A 15946-nucleotide genomic window follows, 5' to 3' on the forward strand; every position below is an offset into this window, starting at 1 on the left:
GATGTCGCTTTAGATAGGTAACTTCAAATATAGTAGTTCACAAAGCAGCATGCAGAGGAAGAGGCCAATGAAGGAAGGGACCAATGAAAAAGAAGGTAGCAAGCACAATAATGGCTGCATTTGTCTACATCACCCTAATAAGCATCGGAATATTTTTATTAGACTATGTTAACAGCTTAGCAAGGATGAATATGGATATATTATGTAGAAGACAATGCCATGACTCAAGGAAGAACCAAGATGGAGGTGGCATGCATATATAAGCTAATGGGCACGGGTACGATGAAGTATAGACGACAGTAAGGCTCATTCAGAGGACTGTGGGAAAGGTTTGATATTCTTCATCCGCTTTCATGGTCATTTCTCATGACTCATCCTTTATTATATAAAAGAGAAGTCAGTCGGCGATTTTCGTTGCGACACGTGTATCTTCATTTTTCATAACTAACAACTTATTCTATATCATCTTTGTTTGGTTCCACTATAGAGGATGCTTAGTAATAGTGATTTACATGGAAAATGCAGCTGAAAAGTGAAAACTCACCAAGTACTCAAATCTTTGCCTGATGTTCCTGCGACCTCCCTGAGAGCTTCTCTCCATTTCTGAATCTTTGCCGCCATTGCTCTTTTCTTGCTTGAAAATAGTAGCATAACTCTTGAACATTCGTACCTTTCTAAGGCAAAGGTTCCTCTCTGGTGTCGTACATCGGAGGGATCAACGTTGTAGAAGATTGGAACGGCAGTGAGTTGCTTTTCCTTGTGAAGCTCCATTATCATTTGGAGCTCGTCTAGACACCAAGTCGAGGAAGCATAGTTCATTGAGATAACTAGGATTGCAAATTTCGAATTATGTATAGCTTCCTTGATTTCTTCTGAAATGGAGTCGCCAATCTCAAGTGTTTGATCATCTTTGAAGATTTTGTCAATACCCCTGGCAAGAAATGCTCTGTGCAAATGGCTGACTATGCCTTTGCGAGTATCTTCCCCTCGGAAGCTGAGGAACACATCGTACTGCTTCACAACACGAGGTAACTCCATCGGTACAATGTGTATCTGTGCAGATTATATTTTTGTCTTGGGCCTTAATAAGCAGTTAGGCCGTTGTTTTTTTTAATGTTGATCGAAGAATGTTCATGAAGATAAATGGAGGTCAACGTGTTTAGTTACACACTGCCATGTTGTACATAGGCGCGACACGCCTGAAACTGTGATTTGAATCTTTCAAGCTTGTGACAGATTGGCTTATATTATAAAATCATCAGTGGCAACATAATATAGCTCTTGAATTTCAATCATACGCCTGGCCATTCTCTGTATTATTTTTTACTAGATACTCGGGAAAAAATTTCCAAAAAATATTGTGTGATAGAACTCTTTTTTTTTTTTTTTTTTTTGGTATCGGTGTGATAGAACTTTAGAATTCTTTTGCGTTGTTTGACCATACGCAGATAAAATACGAGATATACAGATTAAGCAACTTGATTTCTAAATACCTGAGTCAAATGGAATTCTGACATATACTCGTATATTCCACTACTTTAAAAAGTGTCATGTCAATATCATTCTGATGTAAGAATCTATCTTCTTATCTCAAAGAAGGGAATGTTTCGCGTGTGTTTGTAATAGAGATGTGCAAGCGACGACTTCATCAGTTGCTTTATAATCTTTCCAAGGAACTGTAGAACTTTCTTTGCAAAAAATTCAAAAAGAAGGAAAGAAGAACTTAGCTTCCTTAATTTTGCCTTTCTCCTAATCATGACGCACGACGTGTTCCTGAATTTCCGAGGAAAGGAGATGCGCAAAACTTTTGTGAGCCATCTTCTTAGCTCGTTCACGACCAAAAACATCACAAGTTTCATAGTCTCTGATCCTTTCGAGGACCCGGATCTGAAGGCTATGGAACAGTCGCTAGTTGCGATCCCCGTGATATCAAAGAACTACGTGATTTCTAACTTGTGGATGGATGATTTGAGAAAGATAATAGAGTGTGAGAAGATAGGAACTTTGACGGCAATTCCTATATTCTTCCAAGTTAGTCCTTTGGACATCTTACACGCAACAGAAAAATACGCGGACACGCAGGATGAGACCTTGGAGATGGTGAGGAAGTGGTTGTACGCTCAGGTGTCCCGTAAACCTAGCTTCCATTCCAATGACTGGTACACTCTTTGCTATTATATATTGCTCTCCTTTTTTTGGGTTACTCAGCAAATATTGTTTTGATGTGATATACTGGCTATAAACTAGAATTGTTCCTGGTCTCAAGACTTAGTAAACAAAACAAAAAAAAAAACAACTTATTTGACATGAATGATAGGGACGACGACTCCGAGCTGGTGGATAAAATTACGAGTTTCGTTTCTGATATCCTGGAATCTTCCACATCAAGCTATCAAAGTACTGGTTTAAGTCCGGCTCCGAGTTTGAAGCTAGAAAGTGCGTTCAGGGTAAGCAAGTTTATGCACTGGAGATCTCTGTCGCTACCAAGCTCAGCTTTTACACCGATCTCACTGTCTGCATTCAGTCAATTCCCCCTCCTAGACATGAAGGGTCGCTTAGAAAATCTGCGCGCTATGATATTGCGCGTAGAGTCTAGAGCAATTGGTATTTGTGGAATGGAAGGAGTTGGGAAGACAACTCTTGCTAGGCACCTTTACGAGGAGATGGCACCACGATTTCAGCACCATATATATATAAAGAATGTCATTAACAGGTCCCAGTGCCCATTCAGTTTACTAGATATGCTTGCTAGTGAAACTTTCAAGGAAAGTAGCTTCCGCGGGAGCTCTGATAGTGCCATCAGAGAAATGATTGGGCACCGGAAGGTTCTGCTTGTTGCTGATGGTGTTGATGACATTAAGCAGCTTAAAGGTATAACCAAAGACGCAAGTTGGTTTGGTCCAGGAAGTCGGGTCATTGTAATCACTCAAGAAAGGTCTTTGCTTACTGAATGTGGAGTGAAACACATCTACGAGGTTGAGTGTCCGAGATACGAGGAAGCTCTTGCTTTCTTCTCAGAATTTGCATTCAAGCAGAGCAGCCCTCTCCCTGTTTTCGAAAGTCTCTCTTTTCGGGCTGTCCATGTCGCTAATCGTCTTCCTCTGGCCCTGAAAGTGTTGGGATCGTATTTACGCGATAGGGAAATAGATGAATGGGAAAGTACATTGCGTAAACTCGAAGCATCACGTGATAACTATGCTTCAGAGGTTAAGAGTTACATCGGAGCAGATGACTATGCACCGAGACGTCCGATCAAAGTGGATCGACACATTGGAGTGGATGAAGCAAATTGTTTCCCGTTATATTGCTTGGCTCTTGAATGATCATTGGTCTTGTTCATGAGTCTACTTCACTTGGATTTGTTTGAAAAGTAATGTTGTGCATTTAGTGGTTGAATAAGACGAACAAGGACATCTGCTCGTCACTAAACTCTTTTGTGTATTGGTTATTTATTATGTGTGTGTGTGTTTTTTATTTTCTCTTTTGTGTTTTTATGATGGATGGATTCAGCTAAGTCTCGTCAACACTCGTTGGATTCAGAAGACGGAAGGCATTAGAACTTTCGTGCTTGAAAAACCGAATCAAACCGAAAGCCTAGCTTTCTTTTCTTGTTTCATACGCTTTAGCGATCTGTTTTCTTATCCTTCCACCGAACTTGGTTGAAACAGTTTCAACACCTTCTCGTTTGCTTGTTATTCAATTCTTTCAAACTAAGTATTCCTTGATCAGTTTTACCAGCAACACCAACCGATTCAATCTCCACAATACTCTTCTTCTGAGTGGTAAATCGATGAGCTTTCCCTGAGATTGCCAGATATCTAAACATCATAGTCGAATTTACTAATCTTGGACCTTCTGAACCAGCAACTAATATAAAAACAGCAAAGTCGAGGTATAAAACTCCTAAATAGGGAATAAACTCAGAGCAGCTCTGCCAAGCAGGCGAAGCTGAGCTCCTAGACTTGATTGATTGGACATGAAATACCCAGCACCCGGTCACGATGAGCTGAAACAGCTTGCCAACTAAGACTCTGCCTCCACATGTTTTGTTTTGTCACCTTGAAACACTATTCATATGTAGACAAAATGTCAACTTCCCTAAATCATTGAACACTGAGGCTCAGATTTCACCATCACAGAATATCATCACCACAGCACTGCATATATCATGTTCTTCGCATACAAAAGTCAATACCACAAAACCAGATTCTGAGACTGAGTTTTATTAGAAATACCGACCTTGTTATATGAGGGTGATGTTGGAATTTCCATGTTAAGAGAGCAGTCTTTAGGGAAACCTTCTTTCTCTAAGTCTCTGATAGTTGCGTTTATCAGAGGTAAGCAGACACCAGTAGCATCCTTAAACACACTTTCTTGGCTTTCATCATTCTTCCTATAATCGATGTGCCGGGTACAATAAAAGTGATGTTTCTGTCATCTATGTTGATAGTTCGTTACACTAATGTTGTTCAGTGTTCAATAAGACTAGCAGGAGAAAAAGGTGGTGTTGTCCCTGTTGTATAACCTGGATAGGGAAAATGTGCAACCATCAATGCAAAAGTTGTAATTTACGTTTATAATTCTTGTATCCATATGTGATTTGTAGGTCATGTCATTAAGGACTGAGATTGAAGAAGATAAAATCTGAGACAAGACGCTTACCAGAGATTTGACTATTTGAGATTAAAATCAGTGACATGATTCAATATTATTCTACTCAGATTTAACCGATAGCCACATAATTCATTCACATTCCAAAGAGATGCGTTTGATGAAAAAACTGGCAAAATTCAAAGGTAGTTCATGTATCGGCAGAGCCGCAGAGGCAATAGTATCAGCCATAGTATTTTGGGTAAAAGATCGTTCTTCTCAATCAAAAGGTATACAAAAAAAATACAAATTGTATGAATTCGAAATAGAGAAAAAGCAGACCGACCTTTTTTCCAATTACAAAGGTAAAAAAGCTACTGACAAACAAACAAGCCAACAAGAGCAACCCATACTTGTAGGGAGATCAAATAAATAAAATAAACAACTGGGTTAAATGACAACAAGACCACAAGAACAAACAAATTCAGAATCCAGTAATCAGATTTGTTGGGAGAGTTTTAGCCAAATCATGTAACATAATTTACGATTATGACCTTTTTCATTGATCAGAGTTAAAGGGCTTTGGAGATCCATTCCGATACTGCGGCTTGAGTGTCCGAATCAATATTTGGAAGTAGAGACAATGGAGTCACAGAAACCTGCCATTGCCAAAAGGAAGTAATTTAGAATCCAGGTATATTTTCCTTAGAAATATCTAGAGACTTAAGACTTTAACCAAACAAAATGTTTCATGATGAGCGCAAGTTTTGATTCAGAAAAGAGCAGGATGCAGAAAAGGAGAATGAATGAATGATACAAAAAAGAGTATGATCATGCCAACTTACGAAACCATCTTCTAGAGCCTTGACATCCAAATCTTCATCTGTGTGTTCTTGTTCTTTAGCAAGTAACTGCAAATATATATAAGTCGGAATCAAAAACACAGTGGTAGACACTGATTATCCAAAGGATTTGTGAAGAGAACGGTTCAAGTTTTCTTTACCTCTAGACGAAAGAATTTCTTAACACGGGTATCAGTTTTACCAGCAACACCAACCGATTCAATCTCCACAATACTCTTCTTCTGAGTGGTAAAACGACGAGCTGCCCCCTGAGATTGCCAGATATCTTAATATCAGAGTCGAATATACTAATCTTGGACCTTCTGAACCAACAATTAATATAAAAACAACAAAGTCAGAGGTTTGAAACTCCTGAACAGGAAATAAACTCACAGCAGCTGAAGCATCCCTGCCAAGCTGGGCAAGCTGAGCACCTAGACTTTGTTGGTTGGACATGAAATTCCCAGCACCAGGGTGACGGTTAGCTGAAACAGCTTGCCAACTAGGACTCTGCCTCCACATGCTTTGTTTTGTTACCTTGAAACCCTGTTCATATGTACACGAAGCATCAACTTCCCTATACCATTGCCTAGTGGAGTGTTGTTAGAGATACAAACCTTGTTTGATGAGGGTGATGTTGGAATTTCTATATTGAGAGAGCAATCTTTAGGGAAAACGCCTTTTGCAATGTCTCTGATAGTTGCGTTTATCAAAGGTAAGCAGACACCAACAGCATCCTTAAAGTGACTTTCTTGGCTTTCATCTTTCTTCCTATAATCGATATGAAACATTATGGCCAACAATTCCAAATATGTATCAGCACACATTCGCATGATATACTCACCAGTTCAACGATATTGACAAAGAGGGTACTCCAGAAATCAAAGCCTCCCTGGCTCCAGCAACTGCACCTGAATAGAACCTGGAGAATTCTCAAATCAGGAAACACAGCGGAGACGGCCAGACAAGGAATAACCATTTATATACAAGACAAATGCACTTACATTTGATGGCCACAGCTTGAACCCTGATTGATTCCACTAATTACCTGAAGAAAATAAGCAAAGGCACAGATACAAAAATTACAAAATACCAAAATGTCATACAGTCAAATGATGAGACTGTCAAAATGCTAACCAGTAATGGTTTTGACCAAGCAAAAAGCGCTCCAGATAATCCTAATGAGATGCAGTCCACAGAAGTCCCTGAGACAAAAGAATAATTTCAAATCCTATGAACAAAAACAGTACTCACACCACATGTATTAAAAAAACAAGATCAATCAATCTTCTTGTTTCAACAAAGACTCCAACTTTCACATTCGATATACTTATTCGTCAAGCTTATAGATGTTGTGAACTTCAGAAAACTGTACTAATAATCATTTCAATCAAATCCGCATACCTGAAACTTCAAAGGCTGTGGCACCTTTGATACTAACAGAGCTTACAGCGATTGTTTCTCCAGGAGTCGTAGAATGAGCAGAAGCTGATTTATCCCTGCAAATTCCAATTCACAGGCCTTGAGACTCACCAAAAGTTCAGAAATTTAACAAAAAAGATTAACCAAAACTAAATATAAACAAATCAAAATCAAATTAACAATCAAAAGGAGAAACCTTACGTTTGAGGAGCACAAACATGAACATTGTAAATCCCTTCAAGAACCAAAGCCTCAACGAGAGAAACAAGCCCTGGCGAATCAATCCCATCACCATTCGTAACTAAAACAATAGGTCTAGAGTCATCGATCTCTTCCTCCACCGCCGCAACATCAACGGAATCAGATGTAGACGGAGCCTCCTCCGCCGATCCATCGCTCCCAACTTTTTCCTCGTTCCCTACTTTTCTCTTCGAAAGCACATCTTGGAGATTCGAAACAAGCGCGGCAGACAAACCATTGTTCTTCGAGGTCATCGTAGACAACGAGAGAAGAAACGAAGATTGATTTGGGTTTGTGTTGAAAGAATCAAAAACCCTAACGAGAACACGAAGAAGAAGAATAACAAAATTAGAACAGAGAACGGGTCTAAAGGAGTTTTCGTAGAGAGAGAGAAAGAAGAAAAGAGAGATACTTTAATTGGTAGAGAGAGAAAGCTTGAAGAAGAGATTACTTGTGAACTGTAACAATTTGAGTTTCCTCCGCTTAGATAGAAGAAGAAGAACAGTGACGCGCAATTTATTTTCAGACAAAAAAAACAATATATTATTAAAATTCAATCCGAAAACATCCAATAGGAAATTAGGAAATGCTTTTTTTTGCTATGTAAATAGTTAATTATGCATTAAGACATATACTCTAGATCTTGAAAAATTAAAATATTTTTATGTATATTAATTGTTTTAAAATTAAAATATTTTTATGTATATTAATTGTTTTACTCTTACTATGGTCAAAAAGATGAAACATGTTATAAATGGTCCACATCTAATAATTATACAGTTATCAGATGTAATAAGAAGAATTATGACATACATTTAAAGATATTGGAAAAAAATAGTTTGAACCGACAACATTATAGTACCATGTTGGTTGAAAATTTTAAAATGTTAATTGTTGCTAGATCATATGCTAGTTAAATATTTTTTATTTTTGTCAAAAATAGCCTTTTGACTTAATTAAGTTTAGATGCACTATGTCATCAATTTGCTTTATTACTGAATTAGGATATACTAGTAAATTCAAATTTATAGTTGAAGGATAAAATTAGCATTTATAAGTTTGTCTATTTGGTAGCTTACTCCAACTAATAATTAATTTTCTTAGTTTATTGTTGCATATTAATGATTGATGATTTAAACCTTTATTAAGAATGGTAAACTATATTGTAGGATCTGAAAGTCAACAAACGAATTGGAAAATGTCAAAACGAGAGATGTGGAGTCATTGTGATAATTGTCTTCGTAATCATAAATGTCAAAGGTTTAGCTCCTTTAGTTTTGAACTTTTGATAATTGAAGTGATCGTCACGTCGTGATAATTATTCGAGTATTCGATAATTTTTTACATTCATTGTTTAAAGGAAAACATAAACATTGACCCAAAAAAAGAGGAAGACACATCTTATCAAAAAAAAAGGAATGCATAAACCGTTGTAAAGTGAAACGAATTGGAGTATTTATTTGTTTTCACCTTATCCATAGTCCGCTTAACGAATTCAAAATACTTTTTTGGTTGTCTGATTATTTGGGCTCTCTTTTGCTTTTAGTGTTTAGATCTTTTAACAGTTGGCTACAAACACTTCTAGAACTTTACAGATATAAAATAATAATTGAACAAAATGTAATTCAAAGTTAAGAATGGTTCATTTGTTTTCTTTCATATTTGGATAGACTCTTATGCATTGCTAGGAAAAGTGTTGGGCCAAACTTAAGTAGCCCATAAGGATGATGCAAAGTTGCAAACCAAGAATAAAAAGTCTGCCTATACGGAGTTACGGACGCCAAACAATATTGAATATTCCATAATACACTGCTTTGACCAAAGAATTTAAATTTGTTATTATCTAATAAGTAATAACCAATTCACCTTCACTCGTTCGAAAAATACTAAGTATTTTTCGAACAACTTTATATTATTTGGATGGCTCAAATAAACCAATCCAAGAAAACATTATTTACATTCGGTTATTAAATAGCATTGGAATCGCCAAAATCATTTTATATTTTTATCCGCTAGTATTTTTCATGTTCAGTTATTCGTCAAAATCTTATCAAACTTGTATTTCACATTTTGCCATTTTAATTTTTTAAAATACTTACGAAAACTTTTGTAACATTTTTTATATATCAATATTAAATATTTATACCATTTTCCAAATTTACTTTTATAACTTGTCTACTTAATTACTCTAGTTTGAATTTTTCCCTGTTTCCGTCTACACGTCTACAAAAGTAAATTAGTAAATTTACAGAGATATTTTACAACTTTATCGACATTTCAAACTAAAAATCAGATCAAATGTTTAGCTTATGACTCTTTCTTCTTTTGAGTTGGTAATAGCTCCGACTCTTGCCCTTGAATAAGAAAACAATATATCCAACGAAAAAAATTGTATTTGACTTATTGAAAAAGCAAGAAGAAATTGGTCATGGCACTTTAAATTGAACTGATAATAGTATAGATAATGAAAAATATATATGGTCGAGATTAATTACTGTCAGGCCCGGCTCACTCATCAGTAAGACCCGGTGCCATACAAAAAAAAATCCTATCTTTAATAAAAAATTTATATATATATATTTACAAAAAGTTATATTTCATAAATTATTTTGTATTTTATAGCTATTTGGACATGTTATTTTTGTTTATTAATTTTGGGCCTCAATATTACCTTTTAAAATAAAATTTTGGGACCTTTACATATGAATATTTTATAAAATTTCAGCATAATTAAATAATTAAATAATAGAAAAACTATGAATTTGGACCTTAAATTTGTTGGACCCGGTGCAAATGCACCACTTGCACATGCCAATAACCGGCCCTGATTACTGTTCGTACGGTCGACGAACATTTGACTCGGGAAAGTATAGTAGCATACGTTACGTACGTTGCGAACTCGATGACTACATGTCTACATTGTCTACAACGACAAAACGTATAAAATATGTTAGAATCTTTCAACGGCGAATATTTTCAGCAAACAAAACGTTTTTATTAAGAGAAATTGTTAAAAATGCTTCTTTTTCAATACCGTTTTCAAAAATACCTCTTTTGAGAGTCCATTTTTAAGTTTGCCCTTTTTTAATTTTTAATGACCATTTTACCCTTATTTGAAACAAAATTAGGTCCACAAAATACAAAATATTTTTTGGAAGGAAAAGTGATCCCGCAATTTTCCCGCTAAAACACTTGTAAAAGCCTTTAAAATATCTTGTAAAATTTTCCCGCCAAAAATTTAACGCCAAAAAAATTGCGGAATCACTTTTCCCGCAAAAAAATTTTTTGGCGGGAAAAAATTTTACGGAAAAATTTTACAAGGTATTTTAAAGGTTTTACAAGTTTTTACAAGTGTTTTGGCTGGAAAAATTGCGGGATCAATTTTCCCGCCAAAAATATTTTGTATCTTGTGGACCTAATTTTGTTATATTTTCTTATATATTTGTGATATCTTTTATTAAAAGAAAGGTAATTTAGTCATTTTATACATAAAAAGGGGTATTTTTAAAAATGGACAGCCAAATGGGGCATTTTTGAAAAAAGTATTGATAAAGGAGCATTTTTGTGAGTCTCCCTTTTATTAATTCTAAGATACAAATCAAGGTACACAAATCTTCAGAATCTGTGACGTTGCATGCATGTGTTATACAAAAAAATTAAATAATCACTTTAGAATATATGATTGCAACAAAAACAATTCCAAGATTTTATCCAAAATTATTTTTTCAACTTTAGGATGGTTATTATATTGGCGTTTACACGTAAACATGTCTCCAGAGGTAGAACAATTCGCTGGTGAATTAAAAGATAAACTCGGTTTATAAGCGTAAATTTCCCGTGATCTAGCAGGATGTACGATGCGTCATGGACTGCGTCATGGACCATGCCTTCAAAAATATCTTTTTTTTTTTTTTTTTTTTTAATTTTTTTTTTTTAAATTTATTATTATAAAGAAAACTGTTACAAGACAGTATGATAGTAATCGTACAATTCAACAAAGCGGCAATGAGTAACAAAGCACAACAAAAGATGCCAAAGCATGACAACTATCGAGACAATAAACGATTAGAAACATGAATCGATTAAATGGGTTCAGCCAAACCCACCTCGTCGACCCCGATTCCCTCGACCGCGTCTTCCCCCTCCTCTTCCTCCACGACCCATATTTATTGCCTTGATCGGCAATTGCAACGGTCTGTCATGTAGATATTTTTCTGAAAATGATGACTTAAGATTCAAAATGAGATCCTCATCTGAATCATCCGACCCGGAAGAAAAATCTCCTTCTGAATCATCTGGCAGTACCACATCCGATGCTAAATCGAGCACTGCAAATTTATTTGAACTAGAAGCTTTGCGAAAAGAATTAGCACTAGATTGGACAACTGAAGCCGAGGTAGTGATAATTGAAAAAACCTTTGCGGGAGTAGCCATCACATTCGTGTCTGAAGAAGGCAGCTCCTTCGCTTCTGAATAATGAACGACATCCACATTCTTACTTGCATCAATAACTGCTACTGAACCCAAGTCAATGGCAGCTCCTTCATTCGGGATTGAAGAGGAGAGAAACTCGGTGTTAGGTTCTACTACATCAGTAATCCACTGAGATTTGCCTTTGCTCTTTGCGTGTCCAGAGGATTTTTTTTTCCTGGGACAATTTTCTGAAGAGTGGGAAGAAGACTTACAATCCAGACAAGTGATGGGTGCAGTGGGACACCGGCGGATGTTGTGACCAACTTGGTTGCAATGGGAGCAAATCGGAGGGAGCCAAGGGCAAGAGACATCCACCCTATGGATTTTTCCAGACTCAAACTGGACATTCACAGCTTTAGGGAGAGGCTTAGTAGGGTCAATAATAGTAAAGACCTTACCCACTTCCAAGTTAGTCATGTTGACAGTAGATGGATGGCAGAAGAGGGGATGGCCAAGCATACCAGCGACGTGTTCGAAACCTTCTTCAGAAAAGAAATGAGGGGGAACTCCACGGAATTCCAACCAAACAGGAGCTTCTGTAAGTTCTGGCATTTCAGGATTAAGGCCAGGTTCCCATTCAGCAACAAACATACTTTGTCCCTCAATGTGCCAAATCCCTTGACTAAGAACGCGTTTTCGAGTCGTTGGGCAAGGAATTCTGATAAGGACCGACTTTGCACCTAAACGGGAAACAGTGATATCACGGTACCGATTACTCCAAATTCCGTTGAAGATAGCATGAAGAGCACCCCCAGAGGGAAGGTTACCATTGAATTGACCAATAATGAAAGATTCCCATCTTTTGAGGTTACGAGTGATTAATTCATTAGGGATCTGAACACAAAGTTCACCAGATTCAAGCAGAAACGGAGACCCTTTCTTTACCATCTTACTCGAAGAAGGTCCTTTCACAACGTCAACCCAGGGACTTTTGAGAATAGGTGAAGCTGAGTCAACCGGTGAGGAAGAGTCAATATCCAGAAGCTGGGCTTTGGATCCAGGTTCAGGGATCTTAGAGTTAGTAGCCGAACTCGCAGCAACATTTGTTTCAACAACAAAAACAGGAGCAGTCACAGATCCCGTGATTGGAGGACCCAACGTTACCGTAGTAGAAACCACAGGAGAAGCCGGAGGAATCGCAGACGAACCAGAGGCCACCGGAGAAGCCACAAGCGAAGCCGGAGGATTCGAACCAGAATCCACCGGAGACGCAGAGGAAACAGAAGGCGGCGGAGGAACACGAGAAGGAATCGAAGTTGGAACAGCGGTGGGAGGGAGCTTAGGAGGAGGTTTCTTCGGCGGGGACCGCTGAGACTTCCCCATCGGAAAGAGAGAAAGCCGCCGCCGGGAACGGCAACGGTGGATTCGAAGCTATTAGGTTTTGCTTTAATCGCCCTTTAATCGCCCATTAATCGCCCTTCTTTTCTGCCTTCAAAAATATCTTATGCCATGCAAATATAATGGACATTTAATTTATTTAATTGTATTTTATTTTAATATGTGGTTTGCATTTTTTATTTTTGAAAACAAAAACAACAATATACATATATATATATATATATATATAATATAATTGTTAAATTTCCATGAAATGATTAAGCAATACATACACCACAGAAAACTAAACTCAACTTCTTCTTAGCTAAGCAGCATAGAACTCAGAGTGGGCGGCTGGACTTATCTATAATAAAAATTTGAGTACCTCTAACGAATAAATTGGAGATATTCTTATAGTTTTACCCTAATTATGATCATCAAACAATTAGAAAAGTTTCTTGGAAATGTAATGGTAATTTCATTACCGTAAATTGTTTTTCTTTCTTCCTCACTTTTTTTTTTTTGTCAAACTTCTTTAGAAGTTATTAGAATCCTCCTCTATAAAAAGCAAACTTAAGTACTTAACTCGTTGCTCCCTTTTAATACACTTGCTAAATGCTCTCAAACTCAAAAGCCCAATAAAGAGAGTAAAACAAAACAAAACAAAAAAGCATGAACACGATCTTAAAAAACTTATCGTGTTTTAAGAAAAAGGTTAAATCTTTACGAATATTCGAATCCAGGTCACTATCTTCTTCGTCTTCTTCCTCATTCACTCCTCAAATATTCGACGTTTTTCTAAGCTTCAGAGGCAAAGATACTCGCAAGAACTTCATCAGTTTTCTCCACAAGGAGCTAGAATCAAAAGGGATTCGAACTTTCAAAGACGACACGGAACTAGAGAGAGGCCGTCCGATTTCGCCGGAGCTTCTCCAAGCAATCAAAGGGTCGAGAATCGCCGTCGTTGTGGTCTCTGTGAATTACCCTGATTCATTCTGGTGTCTCGAAGAACTCAAGGAGATTTTGAAACTTGAGAATCAGGGTTTGCTCACTGTGATACCCATTTTTTATGAGATTGATCCTTCAGCCGTGAGGAGACAGATCGGAGTAGTCGCGAAACAGTTCAAGAAGCATGAGAAGAGAGAAAGCAAAGAAAGAGTCAAATCGTGGAAGGAAGCCTTGAACAAATTGGCTAACCTCTCCGGCGAATGTTCAAAGGATTGGTAAAATCTCCTAAACCTTACAGATTTATGAACCAGGTCGAGAATTTCAGATCTATATCTGTTGAATCGTTTCTCAAAGTTACGATTTTTGTCTCTGTTTCTCAAAGTTTCGAGTTTTATCTCTGTTTCTCAAAGTTAGGATCTTTGTCTCTGTTTCTCAAAGTTAGGGTCTTTGTCTCTGTTTCTCGAAGTTTCGATTTTTGTCTCTGTTCCTCAATGTTAGGATCTTTGTCTCTGTTTCTCAAAGTTAGGATCTTTGTCTCTGTTTCTCAAAGTTAGGGTCTTTGTCTCTGTTTCTCAAAGTTTCGATTTTTGTCTCTGTTTCTCAATGTTAGGATCTTTGTCTCTGTTTCTCAAAGTTAGGATCTTTGTCTCTGTTTCTCAAAGTTAGGGTATTTGTCTCTGTTTCTCAAAGTTAGAGTCTTTGTCTCTGTTTCTCAAAGTTTCGATTTTTATCTGTTTTTCAAAGTTAGGGTCTTTGTCTCTGTTTCTCATGGTTAGGATCTTTGTCTCTGTTTCTGTTTTAGGGAAGATGACTCGAAGCTGGTCGACGGAATTACTGAGAAGATATCAAAAAAGTTGTTCTCGGAAAAACCAAGGAATGATAATATCCTAATTGGGATCGACCAACACATGGAGGAATTGTATCCACTACTTAATCTGAATTCCAATGAAGATGTTCGTGTAATTGGGATTTGGGGAAGAGGAAGTATTGGTAGATCAGCACTAGCAAACCACGTTTACCAAAACATCAAACATCACTTCGAAGCTCATTGTTTTCTCGAAGACGTGAGACGGATTTCACTACATTGCCGCAAATCTCATTTACAAGATGAGCTTCTTTCGAAGATGCAAGGAGAAGGTTTGACAACAAAGAGCTGCCGTAGGTGTCTTAAGACGATTAAAGCAAGGCTCAGGAACAAGAAGGTTCTTCTTGTGGCGAACGATGTAGACAAGCTCGAACAATTCGATGCACTAGCTGAAGAATTTAGCTGGTTTGGTCCTGGGAGCAGAATCATCATTACCACACAAGACAGGCAATTGCTTGTTTCATCAGTGGTGAGGAGTGTCTACGAAGTTGAGCTGTTGAGATGCTACGAAGTTCGTCAGCTCTTTAGGTCAGATGCCTTCAAAGAAAGAGACGATCCTGTTGGTTTCGAGCAGTCTACATATCGAGCCATGTATATTTCAGGTCATGTTCTTTTGACCTTGAGATATATTTTCACTTTGTTGTGTGACAGAGATCAACTCAGAGAAAGAATAAATGCAATAGTACATAGTCTTTAGATTCATTTGATTTTAAATACAAAGTGTAGATTTAGAGGTCAAATAAGATAGTGTTTAGATTCAGGAATATTAAATTGAAGTGTTTATTTGTTCCTTAGTTCTTAACATGTTAAGCCATTTTGTACATCTTGTATGTAATACAGTTCTCCCTTAAAAGAAATAAAGAAAACACCATTTTTTATAGATTTGTCTGTACAATTGGGGTCTTTAAAATTTAGAACAGGAGACACAAAGTTACAGGTCTAAAGCAGACAGGAAAAAGCTTTGCTTTTGCCCTTTACATGATTTGTCCTCTAATACTACTTACAGTAATACTGGTCAAAGCCACTGACAAATTTCTCGCCTCTTTCCTCATAATGAGAAACTCTCATCTGCTTTTCTGATTTATGCTTTTTGGGGGTACTTGGAAAGTTGGAAGATTCACTCACAGGCAGACACTAATGAAAATGTGAGCCTTTTATTTTTGGTCAACTGATGGATTTTTATATAAGTTAGAACTTAGAACATTAAAAACAAACTTGAGAAAAGTCTCCAAAAAGTCATGACCAAGGA

At 37.1% G+C, this 15946-nt stretch overlaps 4 protein-coding genes across 4 annotated transcripts; 2 read left to right on the forward strand and 2 right to left on the reverse strand.

Annotated features, from left to right (window-relative positions):
- Positions 1 to 335: 335 nt before the first annotated feature.
- On the reverse strand, positions 336 to 1532 carry LOC110230770 (toll/interleukin-1 receptor-like protein). The gene has a single exon (XM_021034600.1). The coding sequence runs from the start codon at positions 1036 to 1038 to the stop codon at positions 541 to 543; it is 498 nt and encodes a 165-aa protein (XP_020890259.1). The 5' UTR covers positions 1039 to 1532; the 3' UTR covers positions 336 to 540.
- Positions 1533 to 1628: 96 nt separating this feature from the next.
- LOC9324960 (probable disease resistance protein RPP1) lies at positions 1629 to 3561 on the forward strand. Its single transcript, XM_021034598.1, has 2 exons — positions 1629 to 2159; positions 2318 to 3561. The coding sequence occupies exons 1-2, from the start codon at positions 1756 to 1758 to the stop codon at positions 3321 to 3323; spliced, it is 1410 nt and encodes a 469-aa protein (XP_020890257.1). The 5' UTR covers positions 1629 to 1755; the 3' UTR covers positions 3324 to 3561.
- Positions 3562 to 4846: 1285 nt separating this feature from the next.
- LOC9324961 (5'-nucleotidase SurE) lies at positions 4847 to 7642 on the reverse strand. The gene is made up of 11 exons (XM_021034599.1): positions 7507 to 7642; positions 7056 to 7409; positions 6837 to 6931; positions 6570 to 6637; positions 6437 to 6480; positions 6277 to 6354; positions 6050 to 6203; positions 5826 to 5978; positions 5594 to 5701; positions 5436 to 5501; positions 4847 to 5249 (listed from the first exon to the last, which is right to left on the reverse strand). The coding sequence occupies exons 2-11, from the start codon at positions 7346 to 7348 to the stop codon at positions 5163 to 5165; spliced, it is 1146 nt and encodes a 381-aa protein (XP_020890258.1). The 5' UTR covers positions 7349 to 7409; positions 7507 to 7642; the 3' UTR covers positions 4847 to 5162.
- A 5882-nt stretch (positions 7643 to 13524) lies between these two features.
- On the forward strand, positions 13525 to 15577 carry LOC9324963 (disease resistance protein TAO1). Its single transcript, XM_002887411.2, has 2 exons — positions 13525 to 14107; positions 14635 to 15577. The coding sequence occupies exons 1-2, from the start codon at positions 13557 to 13559 to the stop codon at positions 15392 to 15394; spliced, it is 1311 nt and encodes a 436-aa protein (XP_002887457.1). The 5' UTR covers positions 13525 to 13556; the 3' UTR covers positions 15395 to 15577.
- The last annotated feature ends 369 nt before the right edge of the window (positions 15578 to 15946 follow it).

The sequence above is a fragment of the Arabidopsis lyrata genome (assembly GCF_000004255.2).
Source record: "Arabidopsis lyrata subsp. lyrata unplaced genomic scaffold ARALYscaffold_2, whole genome shotgun sequence".
NCBI lineage: Eukaryota > Viridiplantae > Streptophyta > Magnoliopsida > Brassicales > Brassicaceae > Arabidopsis > Arabidopsis lyrata.